Genomic DNA, 16,523 nt, shown 5'->3' on the forward strand with positions numbered 1-16,523 from the left:
TCTCTCTCTCCCCTCTCTCTCTCTCTCTCTCTCTCTCTCTCTCTCTCCCTCGCTCTCTTCCGGGCGCACACTCGGCAGCTGGCTGCTTTCAGCTCCTCCCTCCTGTGTGGTGGCTTTCCCGACCAAAGATCCTTGGACGTGAACAGTTTCATTGAAGAGCAAACCCCTCCTCCCCCCTCCCCCCACCCCAAACAACCAGACGGACAATCGAGGCGCCAGTTATTCCGTATCGACCTGAGAGAAGGGAGTTAAGGTGTCGGATAAGGTCTCTGACGGTCCTTCTACCCCCCTTCCCCAAATCTCTGTCAGCGATGGAGACTTGGGCTGGCTTCTGCCCAGGTTTGCACTTATCTCTGGGTATCTGGGTGATGATAGCCGCTCTTACCCTGCAAAATGCCACGGCAGAGATAACTTGCGCATCTTGTCCGTCGCCAGTTCAGCTTCACCTGGAGAAATTACAGATGGGGATGCGCACCGACCCGACAGAGGAAGCCAGCACCCGAAAGAACATCCGAGTAGAGTTTAAGGAACTCGGGGTTACCGTCCAGGATACTGGAGTGGACGACGACCGTGCGACAGGCGTTTCTGCCGGGGATGACTCCCTGTATCCCCAAGACACCAGTTTGGATGGAGTTACAACAATGGAAGATACGCAGTGGTCCAGCGAAGAAAGTCGCCGCGGAGGGGTGAAGGGGGAACGGGAGCCCGAGATGGGCGAGGATGCTGCGCTCTGGAGAGCAAAGAGGAGCGTTCCTGACTTCACCGAGGTCAGGGAGAGCAGGTGGACCGGCCGAACTGGCGTGGCTGCGGGCGCTCCGGAGAATCGGGGCTCATTGCTGGACGGACAGAGGCTTGGCAGGTCTGACTTCAGATGGAACAGGGATGAAGGGAGAGGAAATACCCGGCAGGATGATCCCAAGATCACGAGCAGCACATTTGCTCTAACTGGGGACTCTGCGCATAACCACGCGGTGGTCTACTGGTCAGGACAAAACAGCAGCGTAAGTGGGCATGGATTTGTTCTGTGTTTTTAACCTCTGCACATTCAGCTACTGGCCGGGACTTCAGTGCACATTTCACACCGGCTCCGGGTTGGCAGGGTGAACTCCGTGACGCGCAGAGCAGACCGCTGAGTTGTGCTTCACTGTTAACAGGTGCACTAGGAGCTACAGATGCGCACAGACGCACACCGCTCCATGAATCCCTCAGTGCCAGACTTGAGCATCGTTTGTGATTTGTACATGACTGTGAAACCACAAAGAAGAGCACGCCCCTCCCCATCCCGCCTCCTTAGTGCATTACATTTCTTTTACTCTCAGTTCATGGTCCGTGCGTTTTCACTTTACTGTTTAGTTCGGCGTGATTTATGGCCCAGTCTTAGTGTGAAAAATATTTATGATTTATTTGCACCGAATTGGGGATATGCTAATGCATGATTCATTCCTCCCAACTGATGAGAGGTTTTTCATCCAAATTAATTGACTGGGGAGGGAGGGAGTCATAAATTATTGCTCAATCTCCGATAAGCCCTTAAATTCTTAGGATTATGAATTTCACCTCTGTACGACTCTTCTGCTCCCCAAAAAAACCCGAACTGATTTTTAGGGGATTTACAGATTTTTTTTAACGACCTATTTGATTTGAAACTTAATTGAACCCCTGTTGTGTGGCGCTGTTTTTTTTTTTCCTTCAATTTGTACATAAAAAAAGCGTCGGCAGTATCACCACCACAGATTTTCCAAAGGGGGGATGATAAGTGTTTGGAGGTTCATGCTTAACCCATCTATATTATCACAAAGGAGGGGAAGGCTGCCTCGTTGAAACAACAGAGCATAATGACATGGGCTCAAAGATGAAATCCTGCAAGAGTAGAGTAGAAATATAGAAAACGAAGGAAAATAATTAGGCTACTGTTATTCAAACTGTTTCTCAAACATGATTTGAGAGTATTCGGTAATTTCTGAAATAACCACAGTCCCTCAAAATTACCAAAAGAATGTCAGCAAAAAATTGAGGATTATTTAAGACCAGAGTCTCATTATTCGACTAGCTGGTGCCATAGCATGAATAAATCTAAAAAGCAGAAGAAAGTTCACATTGCTGCTTACTTACCTCTAGAAGGACACAGATCACATTCAGGCCCATTTTGTATAAGAAATTGATGAATTTCCTGCCCCTCTTGCACAAGAGGGCCCCCATAGGAAGAGAATAATGAGGAAAAAATGAATCAAAGTCATTTACACAACTATGTAAGCTCACAGGGTGCTGATGGGCACTTCTTTGTGGTTTCACAAGCTTAATTTGTTGTTGTTGCTGCTCCTCTTGCTTCATTCCATTTGGAGAAAAAAAAAATCTAATTTTTTCAGTCTTGTCCGAGCTGATTATTGCACAGTGTGTGAACTTGTTTTTTTAACCCGCAGTGAAGACTGTGGCACTCTGGGTGGAACATGTTTGTGTGTGTTTGTGTGCGTGCGTGTGTTTGTGAATGTGTGTAACTGGCTGGGCATGCTTTGGATAGAGGGTGAGAAGGTTGTTGTGTGCCACTGTCCCTCAGCTTTAAATCTTTAATAATTATCTTGACAAGGCTATTTCAAAGTCCTTTCTCTTTTTTTATTTTCTTCGGGGGGGGGGGAATAAAGGAATCAGGCCTCAAGAGCATCCTCAAGAGAAAGATCCTACTCAATCTTCATTGGCCACTGGGGCTTGTTCTTGTGATGAATGGGTCGGTAGGAAAGGCCGATTGAGCTCGCAGTCTTCTAACTTAACTGCAGCCGTAGTTAAGTTAGAGTAAGAGTAAGTGGCTGGCTAACAGGCTGACGAGTTGGTTGGATGGATGACCATTTCGGCTCGCTCACTTTAATCTTAACTTTCTATTTGCTGTTTGTCTCTTATGTTCCAGTGGGGGACAGCTGTTGCACAACACATCGTTGTCGTTCTCCTTGCAATGTACATCTGCCTTGACTCTCAGCCAATAAACGCACAAAAATATATATTTTGGAAAAACGCTAAAATAAAAACAAAGCAACTCTGTGGTTATATTTATCTAACAAGTGAGCGCTACAAGTCAGGAAGTCAGGCCGGTTTTAAGCGCTGGACGCCACTGTTTCCATAACAGCTTAAACCTTCACCGCAGTATCATCATTTGGTAATTTATGTATTTATTCTAACTGTTAACCCAGGTGTGAATTGATGTGCCTAACGGTGTGTAGAGAGGGTGAACTGTTTTGGAAGCGACAGCTAAATTTTGTTGTTTTTTCTCATGCAATGACAGTAAAGGCATTCTGTTCCATATTGCTATGAACCTTTACTGCTAGCTGCTGGTGCTGGGTTGACTATCTCCATTTCCATTTCAGCCTTGACACTGACTTGAATCTTTCCCTAACCTTAATCTAGTCGTTTTTCCTTTAAATATGACTTTCCTCATCAGGACCAAGCAGGTCAAGGACAATAGTTATTCTCCTGGCATACATTAGACTGGAGGCAACTATTAGCATCATCCCTACAAACCCGAACTGTCCAGGACTGATTTCCTTTAAATATCACTGCAAAAATCTGTCCAAATAATTATTTTTACGATGACCACAATCATTCCTGAACTGTAACCATGTAGTTTTTGATTTTAAATATGATGGTGACTGTTACTTAATGTTGACCTGTTAACTATTTTAACCACAAATATGATTTTTAGCCTGGGGACTCTTTTACTGTTAGCATTTCCTTTTCCTACTAAAGGTCACCATAGGTCACTGTTAGCCATGACAGAAAATGTCTCCTAGCCTCGAACAAGTGGTTCCTTTGAACATCTACCAAAACGAAACCAAAGGTTCCTGATAAAACCAAGCGATGGCCTTTCAAAAGACACTGGATGACTGCTCGACTGTGTGATTCGACTGCCCCCCTCACCTTACAATGATCACACTTTCCAGAATGCTACCATGATATTCTTCAAACAACTAACGTGGTAAATGTGTAACCTTAACCAGCGCCTGTAGCCTTTTGACTTTATTGTCTTCTGGTTTTTTTCCAGTCTTGAAGGACTGCCGAAACTGACTGAATGGATGGCCTTCGCATGCTTTGTGCCATTGACCTTAAACCAAGATACTGATACTGTAGCACTATCTGCTCAACCATTGAAATTCATCAGTATTACATGCTAGAATATCTGTAGGTTGACTGGCATGCTGTTTGTTTGACTGTTCAATGCACCAACAGTAAATTCACAACCTCTTTGGTTCGGAGACTTTCTGTCAGTTTTATTTCAGCCAGATTGTTCACCTGTGTCTTGTACTGCTACTACCTCTGGGAGGACTTGACGCTGCTGTGGGTTCCTTGGGGTGAATAGCATGTCCTTTGTGGCGTGTACACAAGGCTAAAGCACTCTAACTGTCTCTCTCTGTACCTGTCCAACTTCCTTTCTCTGCCTTACCTCTTGCTCTCTGTCTGCTGTTGTATGCGTCTTCATGTCTCTGCCTCAGGCTTATACAGATTATGTCAAAATACCTGAGAAGATAACCTTAGATATTAACTGGCAATGTAGAGGTAGCAATGTTCAGACTAACTGTCATTAATCATATTTGTGGACATCATTGAAAGGCAACACGGCGGCATAGAGGTTAGCGCTTTTGCCCCACAATAAGGAGGCCATGGGTTCAGTTCCTGGCCTGGGGCCTATCCGTGTGGAGTGCTCTCTCTTTGCTTGCGTGGGTTTCCTCCCACCTACCAAAGACATTTGGGTTAATTGGCAACACTAAACTGTCTGTAGCTCTGAGTGTGAGTGGTTGTCGGTCTCTGTCTGTCTCTGTGTGTTGGCCCAGTGATGGACTGCTGACCTGTCCAGGGTGTACCCCGCTCTCGCACAATGTGAGCTGGGGTTGGCTCCACCAGCCCCCGCCATCCAGAAATGGATAAGCGGTAGAAAATGAATGAGGATGAATGAATTCCATCGAAGCGTCCTTAGAGCAATTTTTTTTTCCCCCCTGAACTATTTTTTAGGCTTAGTGGTCACGAGCATAATGGCATTGTGACTGACAGCTTGAACACAAATGGATACCATGAGCAGCGCTTCTTTTAGTGTAATCTTGAAACATTAGTCTCTTCTACGGGAACAGTGAGATTTTGTTGCAACAGCGCAATCACAATGAATATTCTTTACAAAGACCGTGACCACAAATATCTGGATATTTAGCAGAGCACAGGGAAGGGGGTGGGAGCATTTCAGCTGATGAATGCAACATTTTCACCCCTTGATGTTTTTTTCATCAATCATGGCACATGGCACAGTCTTTGTTGTTCTCTATCCACAGGGGGGTCGGGCAGGGGTGACAAAAATTTGCATAAAACAGTCTTTTAAGTCTTGAGAATTCACACAGAGGCAGGTCAGCCATAAGGGGCAAGCTGTCAATAGAGCTTAATGTGTTTTTGAAATTTTCAAATCCCTCCTGAGAACCAGTGCAATACACGCAAACTCTCGTGTGTTTTTTGAACGAAAGAGGAAAGAAAAAAAAAAAAGGAATGCAGTTAAAAGCACACATACGTAGAAGTTTTATTTTTGCAGGATATTGAGCATAAATAATTTATACGCTCCTGTTTGGAAAGAAGAAAAAATTTAGTAAAATGCTCAAGCTTACAATGGTCATTCACCAACTGTAGTGCAGAAAAAGCCTAGAGACCCACCGACAAGTACACAGCTTTGTGCCGCATTCCCAGCTATAGTCTCTGCAGTGAGTCGATGTGATTTAGGATGTAGAGGTGGGTCTTGCGCCTGCTCACTTTCCATCAACCCATCTCATCCTTCAGCTTAAATTACTGATGGTAATGCATTATAAAATTGTTTCTTTTCTTACCTCTCCCACTACATCTGCGGACCTCTGCTCTGGAGGAAGAGAGCAGGGCTAAAAAGTAAAATGCCATAAATAATGCAATCCTTCCACAGCGCCCCAGCTCCCTTTTCCCTCAGTTCTCTCCTCCCTCCCATCCTCTAATTACCGTCTACAAATTTGTTTCCTGTCCCTTGTTTTCTGCAATGGTAGTATGATGTTGTGGCAAGAAGCCTGGTGCCACAATACATGAAGAATCATACTTGACTGGCCTTAAGATTTCTACTCTTGGCTGCAGTCTCTGAACAGTGCTGGCTGGCTTGTGACCTCCTGAGTCCATGCAGTGTGGTTTTGAAAGTATGTTATGTCACTTTATGCTTGCCCTAAACGTACGCTTCGCATTCTTACACTGTGAGCTTTGGATTTCCATTTGTAGAATGAGTCGCCTGATGTAGAGTATATCGCATCTCATTTCCAGATGCATTAATGCGTTGAAGACATTTTAACTGTGCAGAATAAATACAGTTTGCTCACAGAGGTTTTGTTTTGGAATGGAATTAAAGTTTAGCTCACTAAAAAGATAAAGTCAAAGAACAGCTTTCAGATTTTCACTTACTGTTGTCGTAATCTCTTCACCCTTCTGCCTGCATACGCAGAACTCAGACTCTTTCCTTTCGCCTGATGTGGGATCAGCAAAATTTCTGAATGCACTTTATAGCTCTACTTAAAGGTCACCGGATACGCTTATGAGTGTCACATGATGTTAAAACTCTCGTTAGGGCTCGGTACAGAAACGCCACCAGATTAAAGGAGGTCATTCAAGAAGCCATCCAATCAGAGAGCATTGCACCTGCTGCTGCTGCTGCACGCCGCAGATCGCATCAAGCTGCTAAAAGCTTTGAAGTTATGAGTGCGGATGTAGTAGGATCATAGCCACGAAGAGAAGACGCTTTAACACTGGGTTCGCCAAACATAATGGCCTCATTATGTTTCCTGTAAGATTGCCTTGGTGGCCAAGGCGTTGATGGAAGCCACCTCACTGCGACTTCAGAGAGTTCAGTATAATCATACGCTTGGTCACCGATCCTGTTCAGCGCTACAAGGGCGTCGACATTATCTTTGTGAGGGAAAGCGTGTTAGGAACAGAGAATTCTGTGAGTAAGTATGTGTGTTAATTACATTGGTGCACCCCAGTGTCAGATTGAATTTACTTTCATCTCCATTCTCCTCATAGCCTTTTCCCCATATGGGCTCGCACCAAACGGCCTGTTCTCTTCTCAGAGTTGTTCTTTTGCTGGGCCCAGTTTGAATATCTATGGATTCACTTAAGAAATATTGAGTTTTGAGACCACTAAATCTCAGTGGCACAGTGCAGATTGACCTTGTCTACTTTTTTTCCCCCCATACAGGATAACGTCTAATGTTCATGTCCTTTGGCATTTCCCAAACAAGGGTGGTTCCAGGGAGAATCCAGGCGATGAGCATCTAATAATGTCAGACATCAATGAAGTGATTGCGTGCTGCGTTTCTCTGGCTCTGTCTCCCCTTCTCTCCACCTCAGAATCCATTTGCTTCTCCTCTTCACCTCCTGTGTGCCCTCCCTCAGCAGGCACTGTCCATCCTACACATTGATATGTATCCACAAGGTCAAAGTTCTCAATCTCAGACAGAAAGAGACTTGTTCAAATGCAAGTAAATAGCAAACAAATCGACTGAAACAAGAGGAAAAAAAAGAAGATATGAACAGGTGGATGCCCTCGATCATTCTCAGTAGCAGTCTTGGTCAGAGCGAATGGTGTTGTGTCTGCAGGAGGTTGTCATTGATGGAGTCTAATGTTGACACATCACACCTCAGGACCTGCAGTCAATTAACACATTGTCTAATTAAAGTGATCTAGTGGTTTATCTATGAGAGATTGATAGTGGCTGTAAAATGAGTCTACGCTGCATTAACTTTACAATCAGGTCTGCTTCTTTATTTCCATTTGGATTTTAATGGTAATAACCTGCTTAAACATCTCCCATTACCAAGCAGATTGTGTAAGCATCTTTCACTAAAGGCGGCAGGAGACCAGCGCTCATGGTTTCAGATTTCTATTTTCTCTCTTAATACCTGCACAAAAGGCAGCCACTGTTAGTGACTGAACTTCTGACTTTCCATACTATCTGGCGTAGAACTCAGCCTGAAAAGTACCCGTTAAATAAATCATCTCTCAAGTCAATTTTTATTTCTCATATTTTTTTTTTTCTTCCAAGGCTTGCAGTTTCTGTCTTTGAATGGACACTGCATTACTTTTCTATCAAACACAGTAATTGTCTCTTACTAACCCAGCTTCCATGCTGAGCAGCCTTTTAAAATTTTAATGATGCAGAAAGAGTTGTTTGGACTGCTTGACAGGTACGTTTCCAATATAAGTCTGCCCTATAACAGAGCGTAAGTGGTCATGGACATCAATGAATTATTAGTCTCCATGCTCTTTTGTAGGTGTTTTCTGTGGGGGTGGAAGTTACACAGAGCAGTGCTACCTCATAATCCAGCACAGAAACAAATAGGTGTAGGTAAAAATATTACTGATACAAGCATTAGAGGTTAATTATTAAGTCTATAGAATCCATTCCCAGCTGTGCCCACATTACACACACACGGATGTGATACATTGTTGAGACAATTGTATAATGTGGAGCAAAATAAAAACGGAATCAACTCTCTGGCATGGTCTATACAATGATTTAAAAAGTAGTGCCATCTAATGGTAAGGCTAAAAGCTTTCGAGCAAAAGACCGTAAGTGACCTTGGTACTGCTGTCAAAAGTCAAATTCAAAATGTCAAACTTACTTTAACAGAGTGACATTCCTTCTGAAAAAGGAAAATGTAATTAGTCTCGCTCAGGTCAACACATGAGCAGGAGCATGCAGTTGCTAATTACAACTAGTGGCTTTACAGGTTTTCTCTGTATCTGCTATCGTTTCAGTAAGTACATTAATATTATCAGGAAATGCTGTGTAAGACATAAGAAGCCCAACATGATTGAGATGAGAGAAAACGGTTCATACTTGATGAAAATTCTAATTTGCCAGTGATTGCGGAGTGAGCATCGTCCAAATCAGAGATGGAGTTTAAGATTGTACTCCTCCTCTGACAGGATGGGATACTGGTGCCTCTAATTGTAAAGCTGCAGTCCCAACCACTGCACTCATGAACTACTAGCTCCCACTGCAGTTGATCGTATTCAGAGGGTTTCTTTTTTGCACGGTCACTCTACTTAAGAAGTACTTCCAAAATGTCTGCCAAATGCTGTTTGACATAAGTGTTCCAGCTGATGGTTATTTTCATTAATCTTTTAGAGGTGGCACGCAGATCTAACTCATGACAACTAATGCCACCTGTAATCATGCTTGTTAACGTCATGTGCAGAGGAATAAGACTACAGGTTTTTTTTTCTTTTGCTAGCAAAACTGCCCAAAAAAAAAAAAGTCTGTATTAAGGTAGCATGAGACAACACTCGTCAATGTGCATCATTTTTTGCTGTAACCTTAAAGAGGATCTGAAAACTGCAAACCGCTGATGCAATTATCTGTGGATAAGTTGTGTGTGGCAATAATCGCATTCTGTATATATTAATAATGCATTACGGCGCATTAAAACCCAATAAAACACTGTGATTTGAGAATACTCCCATTTGACTTATTTGTCTGACAAAGCTACCACCAGAAATCAAGCTGGAACGGTTCAACCTTTTTTTTTTTTTTTTTTTTATTAATTTATATTTTTTTTACAGTCGTGAAATATTACCAGAAGTATACAGTTGTAAAAAAAATATACTATAAGTGGCTATATAATTATATATAGAATACCTATCATAGAAAAAAAATGCTGATACATCATCTACTTTACATTAAACCTCTCCAGTTAGGTCATCGATCTTGTCCTGCAGCTACGTCATCCCAAGTGGCCCCACTTCCTTGCCCCTCCCCCCTCCACAGCATCTTCAGTTCTGGTTGCACTGAACTAATTTTGAATAATGAGTTGTAACAGACATTTAATGAAATAAATAGAGTTTCTATGATGCTTTTTTTTTTTTTTATGCCCCCGCTTGTATGTTTTTGCCTGCATCAACAGTAAAGTGCAGTTTTCTGCAGTGTAGCTTGCCCTGCTGAGAGCAGCACATTAAATGAAACATCAATGAGGGCTTGTTCTTTTTTTAATGTAAAGCTTTATCACCTTCTCCAGTCATAATGAAGAGAGCCTCTTAAATATTCACTTACAGTGCTGTGCAATTGATTGATAAAGTGCATTTAGTCTGGCCACATCTGGTACCTCTTAGTACATGTCTTGCCTCTAAATAGAAGTTTAAAAACCTTCTAAATCCTAATAATTCTCAGTGAAGGTAGCCTGAACACTGCCCCAGTCCTGTCATAGAGAGACTGATAGTTGGCTCTTACGATCGATGGTGCTCAGAATCATTCCTGGTGTGTCACATTCCTTCGGGCTACAGTGAAAATAAGGCAAATAACTGGCCTGCCACAGTGAAACTTTTTGGGCGCTGTATTTTTTGTGGTTAAGCGACTGTATAAACCTGCATTTATCAATATTTTTGACATCAACAATGCATCAAATGACCGGAATGTGACAGAGGTCCGCTGTAGGGCTGAAATCATTGTAAACTAGTGGCCCTCAGCAAACTGCACATATCCAACGAGTCTCAACACTCCTGTCGCCATGCGCAGGATGACATTTCTGTTCACCAAATTTGGTACTTAAAGTATTTATTTTTAAAAGTACGTGAACTCTCTTTATTCTATTCACAAATGTACACATCTCTACGGAGGAGATAAATTAACTTGAGACCTTTGTGTTCTGCGGTAAAAGTCTGCTTGATTGCGAAAAAGCTATCATGTGCTTTGTTGGTGCCAGAAAATGATAGTAAGTGGTCAGCAGATATTGTTGTGACTTTTGAGAGTCAAAAACCATCCAAGTGTCCCCTCTGGAGCACAAGCAGCAACAGGTCGGACAGTTTTGAATGAGCCGCTGTTTTCAGTAGTGAAATGAAACAAATGGATGTTCAGATCCAGTTGGATTTTGTTCTGGAGCTCGACACCAGAGCCTTCACCATCCATGTGCTTGTGTTGTCTGAGTCCAGTATTTGCCATGGGTGGGAGGCCCTCAGTGTGGAGCAGGACAGTGCTGATGTCTGCTGTGGCCATCCAAGAGACTGGCAGCTGGTACAGAAAGAGTGGTGTAAGGCGACTGAAGCATCCATTAAAGCAGGTGGAGTCCACCTTTCTGTTGCCACCAGACGTACTCAGTTTTGTTTGGATCTCAGTCAAAGGACCGGTATTGACTCTGAGGCCAGTACATGTAAGGAACTCATGATAGCAGGGAATGTGGAAAAATTATGATAGAAAGTGCTTTGCCTGCATAGTAGTGATGCCAACAAGCAGCTCACTCTTGGTAAATATCTTCCTTTAACTCTGGCTTTGATCACATCTCCTTGGACTCGGCAATCTTTCCCATTATTTATATACTGTACCATCGAGAGAGTATCAGATTTGTGGTTATGGCTTTCTGTGAAGTTGTATAGCACTGCATCTTCCTGGTCTCCCTGCAGCTCCTCCAGCTTTCTCCCGCAGTCCAAAGATGTGCACATTAGGTAAACTGGTAACTGTAGATTGCCCGTAGGTGTGTGTCACTGTGAATTGTTGTTTGTCTTTGTGTCACCCTCCAAACCGTACCCTTCCCCTTTGTGTGTGATAAGTGGTGGAGAGTCATCCAGTGCTGTCATTTACGAATGTAGCTAAATGTTATTCCATGGAAAAGCAAAGTCATCTTTCTTTTCACATGCAATAGCACAACAAAATATAACATTTAGTAAGTTACAGCCATCCTTTTTTTTTTATTATTTATTTCTTCTTTTTTCTTTTCCTAAATCTGAAAAGTGAAGTGAACACTGGATCTATGTGCTGCCAGGTGGCTTCACATTTGGCAAATGAAAATGGGGAAAATGTCTGTTAGATAGAGGTAAACAACGTTGCAACCACACATTTTTGACTGTAGAGATGTAGTTAGAGAAGCATTTGTTTCTAGTTCTCTAGTTGAAAATATAAATAGAAGGAAAGGAAATGAAAAACCTTTAATTAAATAGTACCTCACCCATTTTTTTTTTTTAATCCTGCCCTTTATTTCCTGCTGCATGTGTTCACATTCACTGTGGCATTTTTATTTCCTTTTTTTTTTTCCTCACACAAGGCACAAATAGCTCCAATTGACTTCCACAGCGTGTTAGCAGCAGTAGCCATATGCCAAAGCACTTTTAATTATGGCACATTATCCCAGAGGTATCACAATATGAAAGCAGGGGGAATCATCTCAAGCTTGACCTTTTCATCAAACTCCACGTATGAAACCTGCACAAAGCCGAGATTAGTTAGACCATCTTCGTGCAACAGACGCTTGGACTCACTACCAGTGGTAAACTTAGAGTTCGGCAGCAGATTCCTCTGCATGTCGCAGAAAAAAAAAAAACATAGCAGGTGATTCAATAAAAACTATCACGTCTGGTCCTTTAATGCAACATTGGCTTTGTAGCTGATGTTGACCACAGCAGTCCCTTTAACCATGAATATGTTATTGCATCATCTTAGAAAGTAAGCCGGTTATATAAATTTAGCATTAATTATGAATAATGCCCCATTTTTACTGTGTGGTCTGCTCAAACTCCATTGGTGTCAATTACCATCAAGGGCATGGATGTCATTCCAGTTCCTTTCTGATTTTTCACGTCAGTGTAAAGACATAATGGAATTTAAATGAGACCACATTGTTCAATTTGTTGCATGGAGAGTGCTCTATAGCAAATTTATCGAATGAATTCCATTCAGTTCACTGCACTGACTCTGACTTAGCATTTCATTAGTGCCATGCATGTTGCTCTGGAGTGAGCTGTAATATTCATTATATTGCTGTACATTCAGCTTCATGCTTAGTGGGCTAGTTGAGTCTGTCCTGATACACACACACACACGCACATATATATATATATATATATATATATATATATATATGTATGTGTGTATATATATGTGGTTGTTTTCTTGCCTAAGGCATTTATTATCAGAAGACATCCCACTGTTAAGTGCTGGAAATGAGGATAGGACAACGGAGACTGCATATCAGGGATCGTCAGGGACCAGATAGATAAAAGTGGTTCATTTTTATTTCCAGAAAAGCAAAAAACTTGACACAACTCAAGTGAAGCACAAACAAGCGGACCTTATAAACATATATACGAGTGGCTGCTCAGGACATTTACTGGGGACCGACCAACAAATTTAGCCAAATGCTGCATAATGTTAAGTAAGGAAAAAGCAACATAAAAAACATGGCTATCAAAAAGTAACAGAAATCAGGAAATGGAAAATGCTGCCTCCATCTACGATGCTGTAGAACGTGGCTCAGTTCAATTGGCAATCGACACCAATTGAGTAGGTCTGATAGAGCTGGGACTCCCGCCAGCTGCAACTCTAGCAGCAACCCTGAGGAACGGGTAACTCAAAGAAAACAGAATTAACTTGATGAAAATCAAAAGGCCTAAGATAGCACAGCTGATGAAGCATGTAAACAGTGCATAGCCCATTTCATAATTACACCATCAAAAATGTCTCAGAAAAAACTGTCTGAAACCAAAATGTATCGAAAGCTTTCTAATAATTTATGTCTTATTTGTGCTAGGCCTTCTGGGAAAGCTATGTTGTACTACGCCACTCTGAATAAACCCAGCCCAAATAATTATCACATTGCACCACTCAAATACGTTTTCACTGCAGAGAGCAGCTTAATCAGGTGTTTGTTTTTGTTGTCGCTGCTTGTTTTTTTTTTTTTTTTTTTTGTACACATCTTAGCACTTTAGCATTACGCATTTTCCTGGAATAGAGAATAACACTTGTACTCAGTAGGCCATTTTTGATGCAGAAACGACTGCTTAGTGGGTTGTTGTCACATTGTCTACTCAGTCCGCCACTGCGTTTCCCACCAGCACCCTGGCACAGCATCCAGCCTGCAGCAAAGGAAGCTGACTCTTCCTGTCATTTCTGTGGTCCCACATTTTCTGCCTGTCTGCCTGCCGGCTGCTCCTCAGGCAGTGCCGATGTCCATCACTAGAGGGAGTGGGTAGCCTAAACAATAATGAAGTGTAATATGAGCTGCTGGGCCAGAGGGCAAAGGGAAAAGTCAAGACAGAGATCGCTGATTATTCATTAGCCTTAATTTAGAGCTCTATTGTGTCCAATGCACACGGATACTGAAGAGGGCTGTACACTGTATATGGGAGTGTAGCTGGACTAATGCCACGAAGCAAAAGTCATTCTATTTGGTAGATAAAAATATTTTGTGATAGTGACTGAAATTAATAGCTGTGCGCCTGTTTGTCCATCTGTGTGTGTGTGTGTGTGTGTGTGTGTGTGTGTGTGTGTGCTTTACAGAAGGGAGGTGTTGGCCGAAGCAGTCAGACATAGTCGAAGTGATAAAGAGACACAGTGAATGCTGAATATTGCAGCGCATCTCCTGCAGCATCTCAAATCTCTCCCCTCTCAGAAGTAGCCTCTCACCGCCGTAGCCCGATCTTGTATGCTGCCCTTTCACAGCTCACTTGCCACACATGACAATGTTCATGTGGCCCTAATTGAATTTAGAGCTACATGGTTTACCAGATAGAAAAGCATTTGTAGAGCAAGTTGCTACAAGAGAGATAATCCCAGTAAAGATTCTTTGCTTCTGCAGCCTATCCCTGCATTTAAGGAGCTTAGTTTTAGCTGGTAAGGGGAATTTAAGTGGAGCCAATTTTTAGCAGCGCCGTCCCTCTGGATACAGTGGTCACGGAGTGGCATTTGATTTTATTAATTTTCCCGAATGAACGTGCGTCAGCTGACCTTAATCATATCTGCTCTGTTCATTATGGCAATGTTAGTTTGTCTGTCTGTTCGGTTTGCCATAAAAAAATATATATATATTCCAGAGCAGGATATCTCCACAGTATCAGCTAATGATTATTTTTCTTATCAGTTCATCAGCCAATTATTTTCACCTACAATCAATCAACTGTGTGAGATGGAAGAAATTTTAATTAAAAAACATGTATAAAAAAACACTCCGTTCTGAGAGGTTGTCTACATACAAAGAAAAAGAAAACAAACAAAGGATCATTTCTAATTTCTGATTGATAAAATAAAATAACAATTGAAGCGATTTCAGATTCATTTTCTGAAGATGAACAATTTGCCTCTGCTCTAGTTCCATCCAAAAATGTAACTTTTTATTGCTTAGCTTTCAGTTTTTATTGAGCCTTCCCTCTTTTCTAATATCATCGCTGAATACTAAAAATATATTCAGTGTTTGGACTGTTGGCAGGTTAAAAAGTGCCCATTTGAGCCTGGAAAAAAAAAATGCATTCACTTATTTTTATTTTTCTTGATTTTACAGACACTGAAGAAGAAACTAATTGATTGACAGTTTATTTGATTAGAAATGTCATATTTACGCACAGCCCCGCGACCCAACCCCGGATAAAGCGGATGAAGATGGATGGATATGCACTTACAGCTCCACTTCTAAGGGCTACTAATAAAGCTTTGGATTTACAGTCTTGTTATTTACTTATTTTCCACTTCAGAGACAGATTAGAACGCAGTTACAGGGATCCTGCTGGAGATGTTTTGGTGGGAGTCCGACCTTGGCTGGTGGGGCCCCAGATGTGGAATTCACTGCACGACACTCTCAGGGCTGTTTTATTCTGAAAGGTTTATTTTAAGATCTGCATGCTTTGCTTTGCTTGGTGACACATGGGCTGAGAGTGACAGGAAAGGAGAAGGAGAGGGATGATGTGGCGAAAGGCATATTTGGCATTCAAACAAAATAATGATTCACTTGTTACACTGTGGCAATGAGCTTGTCATATTGATTGCAGCCTTGTTGTCGTTGTGGTGATTGATGTTATCTTGCATGCACGGTATTAATATTATGTCTTTTTATATCTATATTGTAAATTTATATGCATGTTAAAAGGATCGTAACATAATTGTATAGTCGTACTTTGCGTAGCATCTGCCGTGTCTTATTTCCCCACAGATAAACCCCCCCCCATTTTACTACGTCATGTCATTGCCACAGCAAACAAGACTCACATCGATCTCTTGTGCAGCTTGAGGCAACTGCGTTGTCAGCGCAAGTTCAAAGGTCACCCCACATCTTAACCCACACAGAGTGATGGCCACCCAGAGTATTAAAGTGCTGATTGAGGGGGCTACAGTATATGGGACAAAACAATCAATCACACATGGATAGGGAGAGTCTTAACGTGGTAGAAGATAAACATTTGAAAAAATAACTCTTTAAATTTGGCCAAGTGCTGAAACCTTGTTGTGAATGGAAATTGAAAGCCTTGCTTTGTTTGGTAAAAGAGCAACTTAATTTCTCAGCACAATTGATGTAAAATTAATTTTTATCCACTGATGGTAATATTCCACAAATGGACTAAATAGCTTCAGCATGTACACAAACATGTTCAGAGCAGAGGAAAAATTAAGGATCAGTTGTTGTCAAAACAAATGCACATTCTGACATTTTTACTCAAATGAGCAGCAGTTTGTTGTCATAGTAGTTCTGCCACAGCTGAGTAGCTCCACGTCTGTGCAGAGGACTGTACTGTATGCGCA

The 16,523-nt window shown here is 42.0% G+C and overlaps 1 protein-coding gene across 1 annotated transcript in view; it reads left to right on the plus strand.

Annotated features, from left to right (window-relative positions):
* The first annotated feature begins 311 nt into the window (after positions 1–311).
* Positions 312–16,523, plus strand: part of sorcs3a (sortilin related VPS10 domain containing receptor 3a) — a 167,217-nt gene continuing 151,005 nt past the window's right edge. The window contains exons 1-2 of the mRNA XM_029517248.1: positions 312–579; positions 685–1,001. Of these exons, the coding sequence (XP_029373108.1) occupies positions 312–579; positions 685–1,001 (585 nt within the window). The remainder of the gene's footprint in view (positions 580–684; positions 1,002–16,523) is intronic.

The sequence above is a fragment of the Echeneis naucrates genome, chromosome 1, assembly GCF_900963305.1.
Source record: "Echeneis naucrates chromosome 1, fEcheNa1.1, whole genome shotgun sequence".
Classification (NCBI taxonomy): domain Eukaryota; kingdom Metazoa; phylum Chordata; class Actinopteri; order Carangiformes; family Echeneidae; genus Echeneis; species Echeneis naucrates.